This window comes from Corylus avellana, chromosome 4 (assembly GCF_965113065.1).
Source record: "Corylus avellana chromosome 4, dhCorAvel1.hap1.2, whole genome shotgun sequence".
Taxonomy (NCBI): domain Eukaryota; kingdom Viridiplantae; phylum Streptophyta; class Magnoliopsida; order Fagales; family Betulaceae; genus Corylus; species Corylus avellana.
Window position 1 is genome coordinate 16,260,994 of NC_142493.1, and position 20,292 is coordinate 16,281,285.

Genomic DNA, 20,292 nt, shown 5'->3' on the forward strand with positions numbered 1-20,292 from the left:
TTCGGGCTAACCCACCCATAACCATAATATTTCGGCTAACCCACTCATACCTAAAAGGGCTAAAATCCATTTGGTGAAATTCCCAGCTCAAATACCCTTTGGTGAAATTTTTTTGGTTGGCTGGGTATTTGAGTTGGGAATTTGCTGAAATTTTTTAGCTTGGCTGGGTATTTGAGCTGGGTCTTTGCTGAGATTTTTTTGCTTGACTGGGTATTTGAACTGGGAATTTGTTGAAATTTTTATTGGTTGGCTGGGTATTTGAGTTGGGTATTTGCTGAAATTTTTTTGATTGGTTGGGTATTTTAGCTGGGTATTTGCTGAATTTTTTTTGCTTGGCTGGGTATTTGAGTTGGGTATTTGCTGAAATTTTTGTGCTTAACTGAGTATTTTAACTGGGTACTTTGGTTCTATATAAGTAATAGTCATGATAAATGAGTATGGTGATTTGGTTCGATGTTTTTGGTTAAATGGTCATGCTAGCTGAGTATGGGTTAAGGTTTAGTTTGTTCATGAAATTGGTTGTGATATATTTTGATTTATTTTGAAACTCTAGGAAGGATTTGGAATGAAGCATTTTTGGTTGATGCCAGATACATTATTTTTGTCCAGAAATAGTGTTGGTGGCTTATGGTACATAATAGTTGTGTGAGATCTTATTTATGTTGATCTGATTGTGTAGAATTCGGACAACCGTGGATGTGGGTTTTTCAAATGGGTAGATATGGATATTTGTCAATATGGTAAGCGAGTGGTTTCAAAACTGTTTGAGTGGCACGAGAATTTGAAGACTGAACGTGCACAGATTGGAACAACAATTGATGTGGTATTTTTGTGTCAAAAAATATCAATAATAAAAATAACCACTCGCAATAGTACGAATCGTAGGATAGGGCTATATTGAGAGTGTCGAACCTCAAGGACTGTAGGGGTTTTATTATCAAAATTCGAAAGATTAAAATTAACTTATTTAAAAAGAGAATTGATTTGATTTTCTTTAAAACTAAAGTGCATGAAAATAAAAGAGATTTAAAATAAGAGAGAGAGTGTAGGGTATTGACTTCACCTCTATCCGCACAACAATGGCTAATTATAATTAATCCCAGAAATTCATTCTATGCATGTTATAAATAAACAAGAAACTACCTTATTAAAGAATAAGCATAATCTATCTTTGGTTGGCACGGATCGTCCACCTAACCACTAGGATGCGGCATCCCTAGGTATAAATTATCAAATTCTTTAATAGGGTACATATAATCAATGAATAAGTGTAACCCATCTTCGGTTGGCACGGATTGTCTACCTAAATTACACTAAACTAGGGTGCAGTACAATCCGTCTTCCCTGGGCATGGCCTATCAAATCCTATTGATCATATGCCAATTAAACCCGTTGTATAACCATCATTCTCATAATCACAGAAAACAAGAATGATTTGAGATCAATAAAAGTAAAATACTTTCTAAGACAAGAGAAGAATTTCACAAATATTGATTTTGGAATTTAAGAACAATTGCATTTAATAATTAAGAACATAATCAAAATGTAGCAATTCTCATAGTTATACAATCAACATGTATAAATTGAAAATCTAGAAATTAAATACAATCAAACCATTGTGCTTGGATAGAGTTACATCAACACCCTACGAAAGGGTTTAGCCCCTCATGATCTTCTAAGCTCCAAAGACAAATTTCTGATTTCTAGCTCTAGGAAGCGGTGTGTCTGTTTACAATGTTTATAGCCCTATTTATAGGGAATTGGAAAACCCTAAAACCCTAGAAATCCTCAGAAAGTCGGAAGTCAGTCTCCCAGTCCAATTGGGAGACTGAAAACCAAGCCCAAGCTGGAAAAGGGGTCTTGCCGTGCACTGTACGCCCGTGTGCGCTCGATCCAAGATTTGGTGCGCTCGAGCGCCATGCGCTCAAGCCTAACTGGTGTGCTCGCGAGCGCAGGTATGCGCTCGATCCTTGGTCGCAGACGCTCGAGCGTAGGTGCGCTCGATCCTAGGTCCAGAATACTCAGCTTTTTGATCTTTTAAGCCCATTTTCCAATGGTTTGTCAAATGAGACCTGAAACGCAAAAACAAAACAAAATCAAACAAATAACAACGCTAAGGAATTAACATATTCAAATTAAGGGGCTTGAATGTGCAACATTTGGCGCTTATCAACAATCTCGAATGAAATTTTGAAATGTAAGATTGAAGTTGCTGAATATAAGGCCAAAATGGAGGTTGAATCTGTTAATTTTGAAATGCAATTACAAACGCAGAAGAACAAATTTCATGCAAAGGAGATGAAGTACTGGTTTGCCTTAACATGTTCATTTATCCTCCTTGCTGTATTGATGTTTTGTCTTGTATCTAATAGATATTCCTCAAGGTTGATGTTCCCCTGAGCATCTAATGAAATGTGTAATGGAATGTGTAATGCAAACCTTATGGTGTAATGTATTTTGTGGTGTTGTTGTCCACTTTTTTTGTGTGAGACAATTAATTTACATAGTATTGTTTTGTGCGATACAAATAATTTACCTACTGTTGTTGTGTAAGAAAAATAATTACCATCCAAAAAGCCACCACATTGGCAAACAACATGAACACCAAATATTACAACCTGTATGCATGTCACAACCTGTATGCATGTCATAAAATAATTACATAACATTTATTAACCTGTCTTCATGTCACAAAATAATTACATAACATTCATTAATAATATTAGAAAGCCACCACATTGGCTAATATGGTGAACACAAAATATTAGAATTACATCTGTCTGGCTTCATGTCACAAAATAATTACATTCATTAACTCACAAAACGATCCAATTCAGAAACATTCATGGTTGCCATATTTTTTGCTTCCCTTTCCCCTCTCCCTTGTCCATTTTTGCATTTTGTTTACCACTAGGTGGAATTGTTTCACTTGGTGCCACTTGGGATTTGAGTATGTCAAAATCAGGGGGGGCAACCCTAAAGGTAAAACCACCTGCTCGTGGAAGTGTCCAAGCACATAGTGGTCCACCTCTTGGAATTTTTGATGGTCTAGCAGGCTCACCCGTGATATCAATCACCAGCTTGCCCTTGCGGTTAGGGTCCCTAAGACTACTAGCGTCTACCCTCAAATCACCAGCAGCTCTTGATCTTGTGGCTAATTCCAACAATTTCTTCCAGGTTCTAACTGTAGGACCCGCCTGCAGATTTTAGACAAAATAATATATTAGATAATAAATTCAAAATCAGCACATAGAATAAATAATAACGCCTTTAATAAATTCAAATTAAGCACATACACTAAATAATAAGGCTTACATTGGATTGGCTATCACGAAGTTCAGTTGGGGCACAACTTTGGGATTTGTGAAGTTGAGTTGGATTAGTTGGTTGTGCACGTGGTTGGGGAGAAGTAAAAACAACATACATATTTTTGAAAAAATAATGTCACATAAATAACCTACCTAAATAAATTCAAAATCAGCACATAACAGTGTCTTTAACCAATTCAAGATCAGACACAAAAATGCCTTCAATAAATTCAAAATCAGCACATAACAATGCCTTCAATAAATTCAAAATCAGCACATAACAACAACATCTTTAATCAATTCAAGATCAGACACAACAACGCCTTCAATAAATTCAAAATCAACACATAACAAAGCCTTCAATAAATTCAAAATCAGCATATAACAACAACGTCTTTAATCAATTCAAGATTATACACAACAATGCCTTCAATAATTTCAAAATCAGCACATAACAACGACTTTAATAAATTCAAAATCAGCACATAACAACAACGTCTTTAATCAATTCAAGATCAGACACAACAACGCCTTCAATAAATTCAAAATTAGCACATAACAACAACGTCTTTAATCAATTGAAGATCAGACACAACAACGCCTTCAATAAATTCAAAATTAGCACATAACAATGCCTTCAATAAATTCAAAGTTAGCACATAACAACAACGTCTTTAATCAATTCAAGATCAGACACAACAACGCCTTCAATAAATTCAAAATCAGCACATAACAACGCCTTCAATAAATTCAAAATCAGCATATAACAACAATGTCTTTAATCAATTCAAGATCAGACACAACAACGCCTTCAATAAATTCAAAATCAGAACATACACTAAATAATAAGGCCTTACATTGGATTGGCTATTACGAAGTTCAGTTGGGGTACGTCTTTGAGATGCATGAAGTTGAGTTGGAGCAGTTGGTTGTGCACTTGGTTGGTGAGTAGTATGAACAATCTACATATTTTTGAAAAAAAAAAATGTCATATTTTGTTATTACTATCAATTTAAAATCAGAACCTACAATAAATAAACAGGACTTACATCAAATTGACAAGTAGGAATTTCAGTTGGGACAGTTGGTTGTACACTTGGTTGGGGAGCAAAAGGTTGTGCAATTCGGCTCACACTGCCTGATTCGGTTCTATCATGGCTAGTACCAACATTGGTTGCTTGACCTCCTCTTTGCCTTTTTGTTCTAGTATTGGTTGATTGACCTCCCCTTTGTCTTTTTCTTCCACTTCCTGATGCGGCATTAGATGACTCATCCAACTACAAAAATAACATAATAAATGATTACCAATGAATGACTAAAATTAACAAATAGCATTAGTAAGACAATTTCACAAAGACCATAACAGGAGAGTATGCAATAAAAAATTACCATATCAAGATTCTAATCAATTCCTGCAGTGGATCTGTAGTACTCTCGTACTTGTTCTCTTCTATCATCCTGCCTCAACTTTGTAGTGCATGTTTTCTTGTTGTGACCCCATTTTTTACAGTGCCCACACTGGTTTTTGGTTTTCCCCCTCCTGATGGCGTTTGGATTTTTGAGCTCCTCAGCCTCTCTCACTCCTACCTTCCTAGGTCTCCTAGGAGCTATTGTTGCCTTTGGTGGTTCGATAATCGGTTGATTGCTCCTAGGCCATTGCTCTTCACTAGGCATGGGATAGATGATGGGTTGATATATCTTCAGATACTTGTCTTTACTATAGTAGTCACTGAGATAGTCTATTGGATTGCCACCATGGTATAAGATGGCTGATATGGCATGACTGCATGGTATCCCAGTGACGTCCCATTTCCTACACCTACTTGTTCTGTCCTCCACACTGACTGCAAATCGTTTGCCCTCACATTTGACCTAAAAAATGCCATCGCCGGCATATGTGCACCAACAATGGCTGGCACCATCCTCTTCCTTCTCCAACTTGGCCATTATTTTTGGCCCTAAACTACCTTCCTCCATTGCAGCAATCAAATCCCTTTTCCTAGCATACCTCCTCATTAATTTATTCTTAATTCCTTCCAACATTGACAGTATTGTCAATTGACGGCACTTCAAGATTCATGAGTTGAAACACTCAGCACAGTTGTTATGTACCAAGTCAGACTTGGCCATGGTGTTGAACCATCCCCTACACCAAGTACTGGGATCAATCTTTGCCAAGTAATCATAAGCAGGCTCACTTACTTTCTTCATCTCTTCCATCGCATAATGAAAATCTGTCTGGGTATAAGATGATGCAGCAGTCCAAAGCATGTCCTTTAGCAATATCCCCTTGTGACCGGTACTTTTAAAATTGGCATACATGTGTCTCACACATGTACGGTGCTCAACTGTGGGACAGACCTGTTCGAGGCTTGGTATTGGGCCCTGCACATATGGTAAAATAAAATATGTCAGACATTATTCATACAAGTAAGTTAAATGTGTTAGACATTATTCATACAAGCATGTTTACCTCTTGTCGATCAGATATAAAAGTCCACCCTTGTGCTGGTGCTGGGCCAAGATTAGATATAAGTGCTTCCAAGAACCAAGTCCAACTGTCCTTTGTCTCTGCTTCTACAACCACAATGGACAGTCGATACATACTATTGTTGGCATCCCTCCGAACAGCAGCCATTAACTGGCCCTTGTACCTACCCTTCAGGAAGCATGCATCTACACCTATCATAGGTCTATACCCTTGTAAGAAACCTGTCTTCATTGCTGCGAATGATACATATAACCTCTGAAACCTGCAAGGGACCTCGGGCATTGGTCTCTCAACCATAAGAATTAAACAGCTACCCACATTGGTCTTCCTAACCATTGCTCAGTAGTCCCATAACCGATGGTATTGCTCATCCAACTTCCCATAAATTTTTGTTGCACCTACTTCCTTGCCCTATACAATGAGCTAACATGGGCATCTACATTCCACTTAGCTTTGACCTGTTTCTGCAAAACGTCTATAGGTAGGTTTGGCTGGTTTCTGAATGAGTCCATGCACCATTCAACTATCCAAGCTAAATTAATCATGTGATTCTTGTATCTTCTAGTGCATGAGTGTCTTGGATACATTGACACTAAGAGAAATGTGGACTCACCCTTTAACTTCTTCCCATAAACCCTGTACTTACATTTCTTGTCTTTGCAATGAGCTATAACCTTTTTTTGTTTCATTTCTTGGGAACTCTAAATCCTTACCCTTCAAAATATTTGCTTGCTTTACCGCTTTTCTAAACTGCACCGCATCACCAAACATATGACCTATTTGCAGCACTAGATTTTGTATCTCTTCTTTGGTAAATGGAATTCTTTTGGTGACATCACGAGGACTTGATGTTTCTTCATTGTCACTATCACTGGGAATGGGCAATCTAAGTATGTCACTAGGACAAAGATCTTCACTATCATCTTCATCATCTTCCCCCCTTATTTCTTCCACATGTCCACCCCCATCTACCTTATCCCTAAACCCTGCTTTATCATCAACAACACTCGAACCCCCCACCCTTTTTGACTCTACATGCTCCTCCCCATCTGAGTCATTAGCATTAGTATCTACACTAAGAACCTCATCCCAAAAAGCATCCTTCTTATATACAACAGTCCTCTCATATTCTTCATCCTCTTTTGCATTGTCATCTACCGTATCTACATCAACAGCATCAAACGAAACCAAATACAACTCAGCTAGCCCATGCCCTAAATGGTGTGAAACCATTTCATTTACATCATGATCAAATGATATCTGCCTTAATCCTTCATCTAAAGACCTATCAGGTATCTTGTAGTGAATGAGGTCACCATACCTATACCCATAATCCTTACATATTTCCTCGTTCCAAGAAAGACATCTTATGTACATCATGGACCGAATGATTATGAACAAACTCACCCACATACGTACACCTCTTTTCCCTATTGAAATAACCATTGTAATGCACCTCAAATAGCAATATGTCACCAGCCATTATGCGGCCTGCCCCATTGAGACAGGATGCAAAAAGCATTAAACAAAATGCAACATGTAGTGACTCTACATGCAGTGACTTTTGGCTAAAGCATGCAGAATATTCTAACAAAGCATTAAACAAACAAACCCTAAACCCTAAACAACAATCAAACAGTGAGAAATAAACCATTAAGTATGCACTTAATTATTGCTAAACCCTAAGCATGCAGTGACTTTTGGCTAAAGCATGCAAAATATTCCAGCAAAGCATTAAACAAACAAACCCTAAACCCTAAACAACAATTAAACAGTGAGAAATAAATCATTAAGTATGCACTTACTTATTGCTAAACCCTAAGTATGCAGTGACTTTTGGCTAAAGCATGCAGAATATTCCAACAAAGCATTAAACAAACAAACCCTAAACCCTAAATAGAAATCAAACAGTGAGAAATAAACCATTAAGTATGCACTTATTATTGCTAAACCCTAAATATGCAGTGACTTTTTGCAGTGAACAACAACAATTAAACAGTGAGAAATAAACTTTAAGTACGCACTTAATTATTGCTAAACCCTAAATATGCAGTGACCTTTTGCAGTGACTTTTTGCTAAAGCAAACCCTAACAGACAGTCAAGTTTCTTCAACCGACAGTAGCCAATTAAAAAATGGAAAAATTTCCAACATTTTGCTAGTATCAATTTGACCAAAGAAGGTGGACCCTGTCGTTTTTCATTTGATAGACTTTTGACAATAAAATTATATGACCCACAAATAGACAACATTCGACAATAAAGAGGACCACAATGTTAAACTCGGCATACGGACAAAGGGGACCACAATGGTCGACGACTCGGCATACCTGTAAATAAAACAACCAAAATCATTTGACAAAAGGGACTATACCTGAAAAAGATGGCAGTGACGAAGAAGACGGCTCACGGCCAAATCTTCCAACTCAACTACATGAGACAGTCACTGGGTGGAATCGCGATTTAGGGTTGGAGTTAGTTTATTTGGGTGGAATTGCGATTTAAATCTAGGTGGAATCGCGATTTACACTTACTGGATTGATTGAGGAAGATTAGTGGTCGACAGCCCACAATGTGTTCTTCACAAAGACGGCTATCCAAATCCTTTTTCAATTTTGGAGTTTTGGTGATTTTCAAAAATAAAAACCCTAAGGATGTTTGTACACGTGGTGGTTTCAGGGGTAAAACGGGGCTTTCAATAATTTTTCCCACATGCCCGGCACGTGCGACCCCTTCCGTTAGGATTTCACAGAAAATCCTAACGGAAGGGCCAAAGTAAATGAAGCTAAAACTTTGATACATGAAAGTGAGAGTTTTTGAACAATGGGAGGTGTTTGCAAAAAGCGCAAAAGTATTGGGGGGGGGGGGGGGGGGGGTTAAGTGAAGTTTCCCCAAAAAAAAAAAAAAAAAAAAAAAGGGCACCACACAATGAAGAGTAGTTGCACAACGAGAGAGAAACAAATAAGATTTTGAACTATACACATACAGTTTGCTGGTGTGAGTTGCAATCACTTTTCTTTTCTCATGTATTGGGTGTATTGGGTTTAAGCGGTTTTCTCTTCAGAATTTTGAATTCCGTCTTTGATAATGAATTGATTATGACCGCCTTCGCATGTGGACATATCTCACATTGAGGGAACAATGTCAATCTTGAAGTTATTTTTTGTGATTATGTTGTCTTATTTACTGCAATTGTGGTCTTTTGCACAACAAGTGATATCTAAACCAGGTTTGGTATTTACATTTTCGATTATGGTAAATATGTCGACCACCAAGTAAGAATTGAAGAAGTTCTATGGGAAGAATAATTTTTCACTTTGGCAAAGGAGGATGAATGATCTTTTGATTCAACGATGAATCTACAACGCGTTATTGGGAAAGGTAAAGAAACCTCAAAAGATGGAAGATGGAAGAGATGGATTTTAAGGCTGTCAGTGCTATCTGTCTTAATTTGTCAGATGAAGTCATTCACAATGTGATTGATGAGAAAAATCAGAGTCAATTTGGCAGAAATTAGAAAGTTTGTATATGGCAAAGAATTTGACAAATAAATTGTACGTGAGGAAGCAACTACATGGTTTATAGATGGAGGAAAATACAGATATGTTGGAACACCTCAATAAATTCAACATGTTAAATACACAGTTGTTGAACTTTAGAATAAAGATTGAAGAACAAGAAAATAAAGAGATATTTCTATTAGCATTGCTATCCCCTTGTTATGATCATCTTGTTACCACATTGTTATATGAAAAAGAGACTTTGGCATTTGAAGATGTGACTGAATCTCTCTTGCCAAATGAAACAAAGAGAAAATCTCTCAATGTTTAGGCGGATGGGCTTGTGGTAAGGTTTGAGCCAAAGAGCGGACGGAATAAGTCAAAGGGGAAGAATGGTAGATGTAAGTAGTCTCAGTCTACATCATGATTGACACATGATGAAGACTCTTAGTTAGATGAAAAAGATATAGTGTGCTATTATTGTAACAATAAATGGCTCTATAGAAGATTGTGCAAAGTGTTGACACAAGATTTGGAAGATAAAAAAAAATTAGAAGGGTTTCATAGATATTGTCAGTGAGGCCAATGACGAGTCGAAGGATAGTAAGGTTAGCATAAATCTTCTTTCAATTTCCTCGGGTACATATTCTCTCATAGATTCTTAGTTTTGGATTTTGCTTGCTCATGATATCATATGTGTCTGGATAGGCAGTGGTTTGAGACATTCAAATCCTATAATTTTGGTATTGTTTTGACAACTAATGATGCTAGGTGTAAGGCCATTGAAATAAGTACCATAAAAGTTAGGATGTTTGATAAGATTGTGAGGACACTCACTAATGTTAGATATATTATAGACCTTAAGAAAATCTGATATCCTTAACATTATATTTCTTGGGCTATTGTTATTCAGCAAAAGTTAGAATTACGAAAATAATTGAAGGTGCTTTGGTGATAATGCAATGTGAAAAAATTGGCAATTTGCATAAGTTACTCGAGAACACAGTTACATGTGGAGCATCAACATCCATTTCAGCAGAACTAGATATTGACTGGTGGGCTTGCCCTTCGAACTTTCCTTTTCCCATCTTTGAAGTTGAGGATGAAGATTTCAACTACGAAATCCCAATGATGAAGATTTCCTCTTCCCATTTTTTGATAATTACCTTTGCATGTGCACATACCTCACATTGAGGGAACCAAGTAAATCTTATGTTATTGTTGTGTGTATCTATCTTGTCTTATATATCGTAATTGTGGTCTTTTGTACAAGAAAAATAAACGGTGGAAACTTGAAGATGAGATGTATCCTAAGTAGTCGAGTGAGAAAGCATAGAGGCAGCATATTGGCTTGTGTCTTTGAAAGAGGTGTTGCATATAGTGACATAAACACCCCATCAACATACATATATTTAGCTAACTTTACACCGATTACATCGAAATGAACAAACGGCTACCAAAAGTGTCTTGAGACGGCAAGCCTCTATCTTGTGCTTGCCGTTCTCTCTGTCTCTCTCCACAATGAGGGTATCCTGGGCCCTGGCAAAGCAAAGCATACAACTCATCTATGTTTTGCTCTCTTTCATTTTCCATATTCTGCAAAACCAAGAAAAGCAGAAAGTGGGAGATTGTTAGATTTTCAACCAAAACTGCTACTGTTTTTAAAGCAACAAAGTGAAAGGGAAAAAAAAAGCTCTCTTATTCGCAGGGTAAGAGAGAATTGGGAAAGAGAGATAGGGACCCAATAAAGAAAGGAAAAGTTTAAGAATAAAGTACTTGAACAAAATCACAAAAAGAGGAAAATGGTGGGAATCTTCCACTGTGCAAACGATCCCACAGCGACAGCTCTCACCAACCATTCTACTCCTTTCCATGCTCTTTATCTTTTCGTTTTGCCTCTCTCTCTCAAACACACATACGGACAAAGTTGTATTTGTTCTGCTCCTGGCGTGTGCTAATGAACATTTCTATGGGGTTTGCATGCGGAGATGATTTTGTAAGTCTCTCTCTCTCTCTCTCTCTCTCTCTATGGCTTTCATAGCTAAGGGTATTAGACTCTGGAGTTTTATTATGACATTAGCTATTTTAATTTAAATGTGTTTGTCAAGAAGGAATTTGGGTTTCTTTTCTTTTCATTTTCTTCATTTACAGGATACGAAGGAAAGCAAAGCTCCATTGACAGATGAGCAAAGTACAGAGGCAAGACAGAGGATTGGTATGGATTGGCACCATCTTGGAGTTGAAGGCGACAAGGAATTCTGGCCAGTAGAACACCCACTGAAGCCACCAGATGAAGATGGCCCCGTCAAATGCCCCATACCTGACTCCACTGTTATCAATGTAAGAATTAATGCTTTGTTTCTTTAACGGCTGGTTTTGATAACACAATGATATAGGCCATGGAGTATACAATATAAAGATTGCGATATTATGACATTATCAGAATTTTTTTATTTTATTTTATTTTATTTTATTTTTTATCCTTTGTTAAGTTACATATTATTAGATTTTGATATCATAAAGAAAAAATATCTCTTGCATTTCAACACATTCTATATATTTGAACATGTTATTGACTATTAAGAAGTGGCAATTTTTTTTAGGGAAAAGTCCACATAACCCCCCTCAAACTACCACCCAATTGATAATATCCCTCTAAACTTTCAATTGTGATAATGTTCATTCCCATACTACCAAAAATTGTCAATGTTTCTAAAAAAAAAAAATTTTTGTCAATGTTCCCTCAAATGAAAAAATTACCCTTAGCAAAATAAAAACAAAATTACAAAAATTTATAGAAAAAACCTAAAGCTAACAAACAAAAAAAATCCAAGTGGTGGCCAAATTAAAAAAAAATAAAAAATAAAAAATTATGATTTTTTTTTTTTATTTTATAAAAATTGAATTTTTTTTCGTTTTTAAAATTTTTGTTTTGAAATTTTTTTTTTAAAAAAATTTCCGTTTTTTTTTTTTAAAAAAATTCGTTTCTTAAAAAAAAAAAAAAAATAATAATAATTTTTAAATAAAAATTTTTGCTTTAAAAAAAATAAAATTTTTCGGTTTTTTTTTTTAAATATTATTTTTTAATTTATGGGGGTATTTTTGTCTTATTGAAAATCTATAGGGCTTATCTTATTGCTAGTCTTGGGGGGATATTGACAATGTTTTACTAGTTTGGGAGGACATTGTCACAATTAAAAGTTTGGAAAAACATTATCAATTGGGTGGTAGTTTAAGAGGGGGTATGTGGACTTTACCATTTTTTTAATTTTCCACTTTATTGTATTCCGAGTTTGTGCAATATATGTTGTTATATTATACTAGTTGAAAAAGAGAATATAGCTAAAACACAAAGCAAAATGCAAAACCAGAGAGAGAGACTTTAGTTATATTGTATATTCTCTCTCTCTTGCTTATGCTCCTTCTTTCTTAATTTTAATAAAAATTTCTAAATAGTGGAACATAAGCAGCCCAATCTATGAGCAAATGTAATGGACATGTTTAAGAAGTTTAACTCGCTTGGAAAATGAAAGTTTAAGAAGCCTTATCTCACAATCGTGCAATTGGTCCATTTGAAGTATTTGGAAAAGCAATTGGTTTTTCTTTTTCAGAAAATCACTTCAGGATTGATATATCTAGCAGATAAAACCACTTTTGTGTGACCAAAGCGATAGAAAGTGGGGAAAAAGAAGTTATGAAGGGAGAAACAAGTTGAACTGAGGGTTATGAGGAGCTCGAAGATGCAAGGAAGTCCTAAAGGAATGGATTGTGTATTAGGGGAAGGGAAGTATGGAGATTTTAATGTGAACGAGGATGAGGGGATCAGATATTGGGAGAACAGAATAAGGAGGTAGAGTTAGTGGTAGATTTTCCCAAGGAGCTGGGAGGAGAGAAAATGGAAATGGAAGTAGAGGATGGAGGGATTAAGGGGGATGAAAATAAGGACAACATCCAAGATGGGAGATGTCTTTTTAATAATGAGAAATTGATGGGTAATCTGCAGTATTTTGAGCCATTGAACATGTTGTAAGATAGTGGTAAAACCTCCTGAAAAAGCTATGGAGAAGGGTATAGCAAGATGGAAACGAAGTCTTGTAGGGCAGTTTTTGGATAAACCTTTACCCTTTTTCCTGTTGAAAAAGATTGTTGATGGTATGTGGAGTACTCAGTGCGGTAGAGTTGAGCTTTTTTCAAAGGAGAATGGTCTCTCTAGTTTCAGATTTGTTGATGAGAAAACAAGAGATAAGGTCTTGGAGCCTAAATTCTGGCATATTTGCAAATAAACCATTCATATTAAGGAAATGATAACCAGGTATGCAACTTTTGAAACTGACTTTGTGTAAAATTCTTTTATGGATCAAATTGGTACATCTACCCATGGAGTTTTGGAGCCCTATTTGTCTTAGCCATGTGTCAACTAGAGTAGGAAATCCTATATGTATGCTGATTCCAGTATCAAGAACAATTGGGACTGGGATATTTGTTGGTTGAAATGAATGCTAATTTTGAATTTCTTAAGGAAATTGAACTGGATGTATGTTTGGGAATATATCTCAAAGATGCAACCGATAAAAAAAAAAAAAAAAAAAAAAGAAAGAGGAAAAAAAAAAAGCATCATGAAAGCATAGAATAATATCATGCAAAACAAAAATTGCAAAGGCTAGAATACTAACTTGCACAAAGTCAGCCAGCTTGGTGTAGGGGCTGATTTGATTCCTCCTGCTCTTTCTTCAATCTACATGTGTAGGCTAGGTTTTGAGACCTCCAAACCTTGTCCTCAATTCTAATTATGAGAACAAGTGTATGGGCTCTAATGCCTACACAAGACCCCTTTAAATAGGTGACGTCGGGCATAACTAAGATTGTTTTGATAACGTATGATAGCAATCAAAACTAAGAATTGAATATTAAAAAAGGAATTCAAGAAAAGATAAAATAACAAATATGGAAGAGAAATACCCTAATTGCCTCAAATAAACAAACAAAGAAAACAATGAAAAACTGAAATTTAATTTATACTTAAAAAGTGCATTGTTCCATGGAGTGTGTATCCCTTATCTATACTAAAAAAATACTCCTAATTTGACAAGGAATAGGAAAACAAATCCTAGTTGGAAAAGGAAAACATAATCCTAATGAAAAAGGAAAAACCTAATCCTTATTGAAAAATGAAAACTAAAACACACATGTATAAATAATAAATCTACATTAATGTTCTTCTCCTGCATCAGTTTCCCCAAGTTGGAAAGAACTCATCCTCGAGTTCAAGTAGTCTTTGTCAGCATTAACAAAACATGGAGTCAAGTGCTTCACGTGGAACATATAGGAGGTCTTTAAATAAATTGGAAGACGTAGCTGATATACATTGTCATTTATCTTCAATAGAATCTTACAAGGCTCAATCTTCCTCCCCCATAACTTGTTATACTCATCGACATAGAAAATATCATGTGTGAATACAGCCCAAACCAAATCACCACCTCAAAAGTTACCTTGCATTTGTGGTTGTCAGATTGTGCTTTGTACATGATTGCTCTTCTATAGCTTTCTTGACCTGGTTATGAACTCCTTGGAGATAATCTACCATCTCATCATCCTTAATACTGATCAATCGACTAATACAAGGAATGGGTGCTAAGTCAAGCATTCCTGATGGGTTCTGCCCATACACAATAAAAAAAAAGCTCAACTGAGTCATTTTATTCTTGGACTGATTGTAAGCAAACTCTGCCTATGATAAAGCTGGGTCCTATTGCTTTGGCTTATTTCCAGCAAAACTCAAAAGATTTGCCAAGCTTCGATTCACCACCCCAGTCTAATCATCTGTTTGGGGGTTGTAGGCACTATTGAAATTAAGCTTGGTCCCATCTCTTCCCACAAGCTCTTCTAAAAATGGCTCATGAAATTTGTAGCCCTGTTCGATGTAATAGATCTTGGAACCTCGTGCACGCTAACAATCTCCCGAAAATACAAAGCAATTTGGGTGGCATCCATCGTCTTCTAGCAAGCTACAAAATGGGCCATCTTGGAAAATCAATCCACCACCATGAGAATAGAATCCATGTTCCTTTGAGTGTGAGGTAACCTAAAAAAAAAAATCTATGTTGACGTTGGGACATAGGCCATCGGGGACTAGTAATAGAGTGTATAGACTAGCATTTATGAGGGCTCCTTTGGACCTCTGGCAAATAAAACATTATTCCATGTAACGTGCCACATCACTAGTTAGATTGAGCCAATAATAGTCTAATGAGACCAAGGCCAAAGTTTTGTCTCACCCAAAGTGACCTTCTCCATGCAAGTCTCATACTATTTGCTCCCTCAATTAACTATCTAGAACCCATACCTGGAAACCACTGAATTGTTAGGATTGTGCCTTGAATCCCAATGATTTTATATTTGTTGACATTCAAATGTTTGTAATGAATATATGGTATATTCATTGATTAAATAATTTGAGTATATAGCATATAAAATGTCTTTTAGATGCTTATTACCAAAGTTCATCATATTTGTTATGAATGAGAAAGGTCCTAGGATTACATTAAATATGGCTATAGGTGTGAGTAACGTAGTTATCACACAAGGTCTTAGTCCATAATTTTTGTATCCTTAAAGTATAAAGTCGTAGTCGGTAAATGAAACTAGGCATTCTATTTTGAGTAAGACTGTTACACATCGAATCTTGGTGATCTGCCTTGATCAAGCGAAGCAGTGACTTCGGGATTGATGTGTAGTGTGCTGAGATTCTAAGACACTGAACGAACTAAGGAGTTATCTTTTCATAAAGATACTATTTATTACGGAAAGACAATAACTCCTTAAAAACTACTTACACTTTGATTCTAAATCATGATGATTACTTAGATATATCTAAGAGTGAAACCTGTCATCGGTCAACAGTACTCAATACGTTGGGCAATCACATCTAACATTGTGGGAACACCAACTTCAAGTAAGAATCTAAATCTTTTGTCAGAGAACAAAGAGATAAGAAATTTCCCTTTGTTTTAGATTTTATGGAAATTATTCTCAGAGTCTTTTGGCCGAAGCATTTTGTTTGGCATACCAAAATATATACATGTGTTTTTCACATGTATGAGAATAACGTAAAATCGGTGACTCAAGGATAAAGAGGTAGAGAATTAAGTTGCAATATCCTTAGCCTTAATTCGGCTACGAAATATTTCATGGAGTATTCATAAGTTAACATTAAGTAAAGTCAAAGGGATTAATTAATTGTTTAATCAAAAATATTTATCGGAGTGCAGTCACAATTATTTAGTGGAATTAATTATGATTAAAATATTGTTGCATAATAATGTCAAGGAGACATTGTTACGAACATATTTAAGCCAATAATATTTTTTTTTCTTTAGGTCCCTCACCAAGTTGATGTTATTTAACCATAATAAGGCTTTCTTATTTATTGGCTAAGTAAACGTTTTATTTAGTTAAAACATGAGCTAGACAGATATGGTGCAATTGGGCTTGGGATAAAACCTAGAGGCCTAATGAGGATAAGTGGAAAATATAAGGGTAGGAAAAATTCACTGGGCTTATGTGTTAAAGACAAGGAGAAAGGGCTGGGGTAAAACTCAGGCTCAGGAGAGAACACATGGACGAGGGAGATTTCTCCTTGGCCCATGCGGCCAAGGCCATGGCACACGGCCATGGAGTCTAGGATTTAATCCTAGTCGTCCATGGTCCTCTCCTAACTACCTTTAGATTTGTTTTTAAAATCCTTGTCCAACATTGCTTAAATCAAATTCTCTGCTTCCCTGCTAAGCCTATAAAGAAGAGCCTAGGCTCTCAAATCACTCAATTCATTCTATTAAGTTCTCTTGATAGTTATGTCTTAGAAACTCTCTGAGAATTAATAGTTCTTTGTGTTAACTCACGAAGAACAAAAGTTTAAGATTTGAAGAGCCAAGTAAGCGTTCACTCTCTTGGTTATTATTAGTCATTGATGAGAAGATATAAAGGTCTCTACATCCCTTAGATATGTCGAGTTCTTGAAGAAAGAATAATTTGTTCTTCATGTTCTTGAAAAAAGAAGAAATTGTTATTCGTGTTATTGAACAAGAAATAACATGCTCTTAGAGAAGTAAAAAGATTTTTCCCAAAGCCAAGAGTGGCCATTGATATCCAAGTAAGTGTTTTCGTTTTTGAAATTTAATTTCAAATAGCAACTGGTCTTCACCTGTTCATCGTAAAGGATCTTGACATGGGAATTCGATTCCCTCTGCTGTTCAAATATTTAATTTGCAATCCTATTCCCAACATGAACAAATAACCATTAAAAATAACATAATCATTGCCCTTATCTACAGACACCTCAAAAATATCTTGCTAAATGAAGGATCTTTAGTATACAACTATCGGAAAGTGTCAAAGCCCACAACTTTGGTATACATAGTAGTAAGAAGTGCAACCGGCTTACTATGGGCATTAGCAACTTGATTCAAGCTCCCCGATTGGTGCCATAAGAAAAAAGTAAACTATTGAAGGTAGTCAACTCATTTGGCATGTTTGTAGCTGAGCTTCTATTAGCCATTGATATACTTAAGGGCCTCATAATTAGTGTAAAGATGAACTCATTATGCACCAAGTAATGATGCCAATGTTTCAAAGACTGTAAAATGGCATAAAAATCTAAGTCATAGGTGGAATAGTTCTTCTTGGATCCCAACAACTTCTCACTAAAAAAGGCGATTAGACACCCCTCTTTGCTTAGGACACGGCCAATGCCAACACCAGATACATCCAAGTTGACTTCAAAAATATTCTTAAAAGTCTAGAAGAGCAAGAATAGGTGCTTCTATCATTTTCTACTTCACCAATTGAAAGCTTGCACTGGCTTTTTGAGTAAATTGGAAAGTCTGACCGTTTAAGCATTATGTGATTGGTGCAATCAAAGTATTGAAATTTCAGATGAACCGTCAGTAGAATGATGCCAATCCGTGGAAACTTTAGACATCATGTAGACTCTTGGGTGTTGGGTACTCTAGAATTGCTTTCACCTTAGACTGATATGCATGAACACCATCAGTAGACACAACAAAACCAAGGAAAGTAACACTAATAGTAAGAAAGAAGCACTTCTTTTGATTGATATATAAACACTCATTTCATAGTGCTTCAAAAACCTCCTGAGGTGCTTTAAGTGTGTCTCTTGCAAGGGGCAATAGATGAGGATATCATCAAAGTACACAACAATAAACTTGCTGAGAATAGCACAATCCCCAACAGAACTTCCTCATGTAAGGTCGTAACACTTGATGCATGAACCTTATGAATGTGTTGGGCACGTTGGATAGTCCAAAAGGCATGACCATCCACTCATACAACCCATGAACCTCATGAATTTACATGGTTATATCATTCGCTTAATGATACAATAGTTAAAGTTGCAAAGGAAAAGAAAATTAAAGAGAATATAGCTCATGATTTGGGTTTCATATAGAATTATGCTAGTCATTATTTTGGAAGAATTTAGGATTTTTTTGTAAATAGAAGTTTGTTAGATTTGGTTGCATGTAGGAGTTTGTACTTGATTGTATAGGTTTGGTTGTATGTAAAAGGGTGTAGTTGGGTTTGTAAATTGTTGCTGTGTTTTTGTAGCTTTGGTCGTATGTACTTGGTTGTAGTTGTTTTTGTAAGTAGCTGATGTATTTGTTAAGTAGTTGTGTTCCATAATTCATCTCGAGTGTTTGGACTGTAGTTTGCTCGTTTCTTTAGTAAAAGTTGATTATTCATCTAAAAAAAAAGTGAACATGAATACGCTAAAACTTAATTAGTGTCAAAATATTTTAATGCACAGCAATACCTAAGTCATTCTTATTTTGGTTTAGGCTCTAGACAATGTTAGAATATCTAACATTTAAAAAAAAAAACTTCAAATACCCGCATTTATTTAGTTTTCCTACATGTTCAAAGATACATTTTTCTTGAACCCAATAAATCATGTTTACTTTATTTTGCTATTTGTTTATACTATTATATGTTTGTGATGTCATAAGATTAAATTTAAGACTTATATGCTTTTATTTTATATAAATATGCACCAACAGATCACATACACTAAGATTATATGTATGGATGTGCTTTTGTATTTATGTAAGTCTGTCTTCCTAGTGTATAATAATAATAAAAAAAATTCGTCCCCCCACTCCATAAATCCTAGTTCCGCCTCTGGATATTGAACATTTACCTCTCTAACAATTATATTGATTCTTTCTCATGAAATTCATTTACAGGATGGAGGAATGAATGAGAAAAGATTTTCTGAAAACATGTGGAAGATAACAGAACAACCAATAGTTGTAGAAGGACAAAGAATCGTTGTCACGGATGCAGAGCCTCCTATTCGAGCAGTGCGTAAAAGGCATCACACTCTTACCCATGGAGACCATATTATAACTCCTTTAATGAGAATGCCACCTCTACCTCCCCTCCCAACCCATAACATTTCAATCTTTCAAATGCTCCAGCAGTTGGACAAGATTGAGTCTTGAAAAAGTATAACCAATGATCTGGTCCCCCCCCCCCCCCCCCCCCCCCCCCCCCCCCATCTTTTTTCATTTAAGTTATTATCAACCCATTAGGAAGCGATGAGAAAAAAACATCTTTATTATATAACTAGTGGTGTAGCTGCTTTAGAACAAGAGGAATCCTAGATGTAGCAATGACTTTGTAACTCTACAGCTATCTTCGAATTGTATTTTGTATATTATCAGCAAATCTTGTTGCAACTTATATCATAATATGCCAGAAGTTTTTATAGTTAAATTGTCAATATATGAATGTTAAGCGTGACAGCACCAATGAAGAAACTTATAATAAAATAGAAAATAAAGAAACTAGAGAAAGAAATAGATAATAGAGCCGAGAATTTTAGGGTGGTTTGGTGTTAGACACCTACGTCTGCCACTAGGGAAGAGGCCAATAGGGATGCATTTTCGCTCTTACGACTTGATGATATTTACGTTACAA

General features: G+C 35.9%; 1 protein-coding gene and 1 pseudogene across 1 annotated transcript; one reads left to right on the top strand and one right to left on the bottom strand.

The window, feature by feature from the left end:
* Nucleotides 1-2,843: 2,843 nt before the first annotated feature.
* LOC148586370 (uncharacterized) lies at nucleotides 2,844-5,946 on the bottom strand (annotated as a pseudogene).
* Nucleotides 5,947-11,223: 5,277 nt separating this feature from the next.
* LOC132179949 (uncharacterized) lies at nucleotides 11,224-19,837 on the top strand. Its single transcript, XM_059592770.2, has 3 exons — nucleotides 11,224-11,293; nucleotides 11,449-11,637; nucleotides 19,557-19,837. The coding sequence occupies exons 1-3, from the start codon at nucleotides 11,255-11,257 to the stop codon at nucleotides 19,812-19,814; spliced, it is 486 nt and encodes a 161-aa protein (XP_059448753.2). The 5' UTR covers nucleotides 11,224-11,254; the 3' UTR covers nucleotides 19,815-19,837.
* The last annotated feature ends 455 nt before the right edge of the window (nucleotides 19,838-20,292 follow it).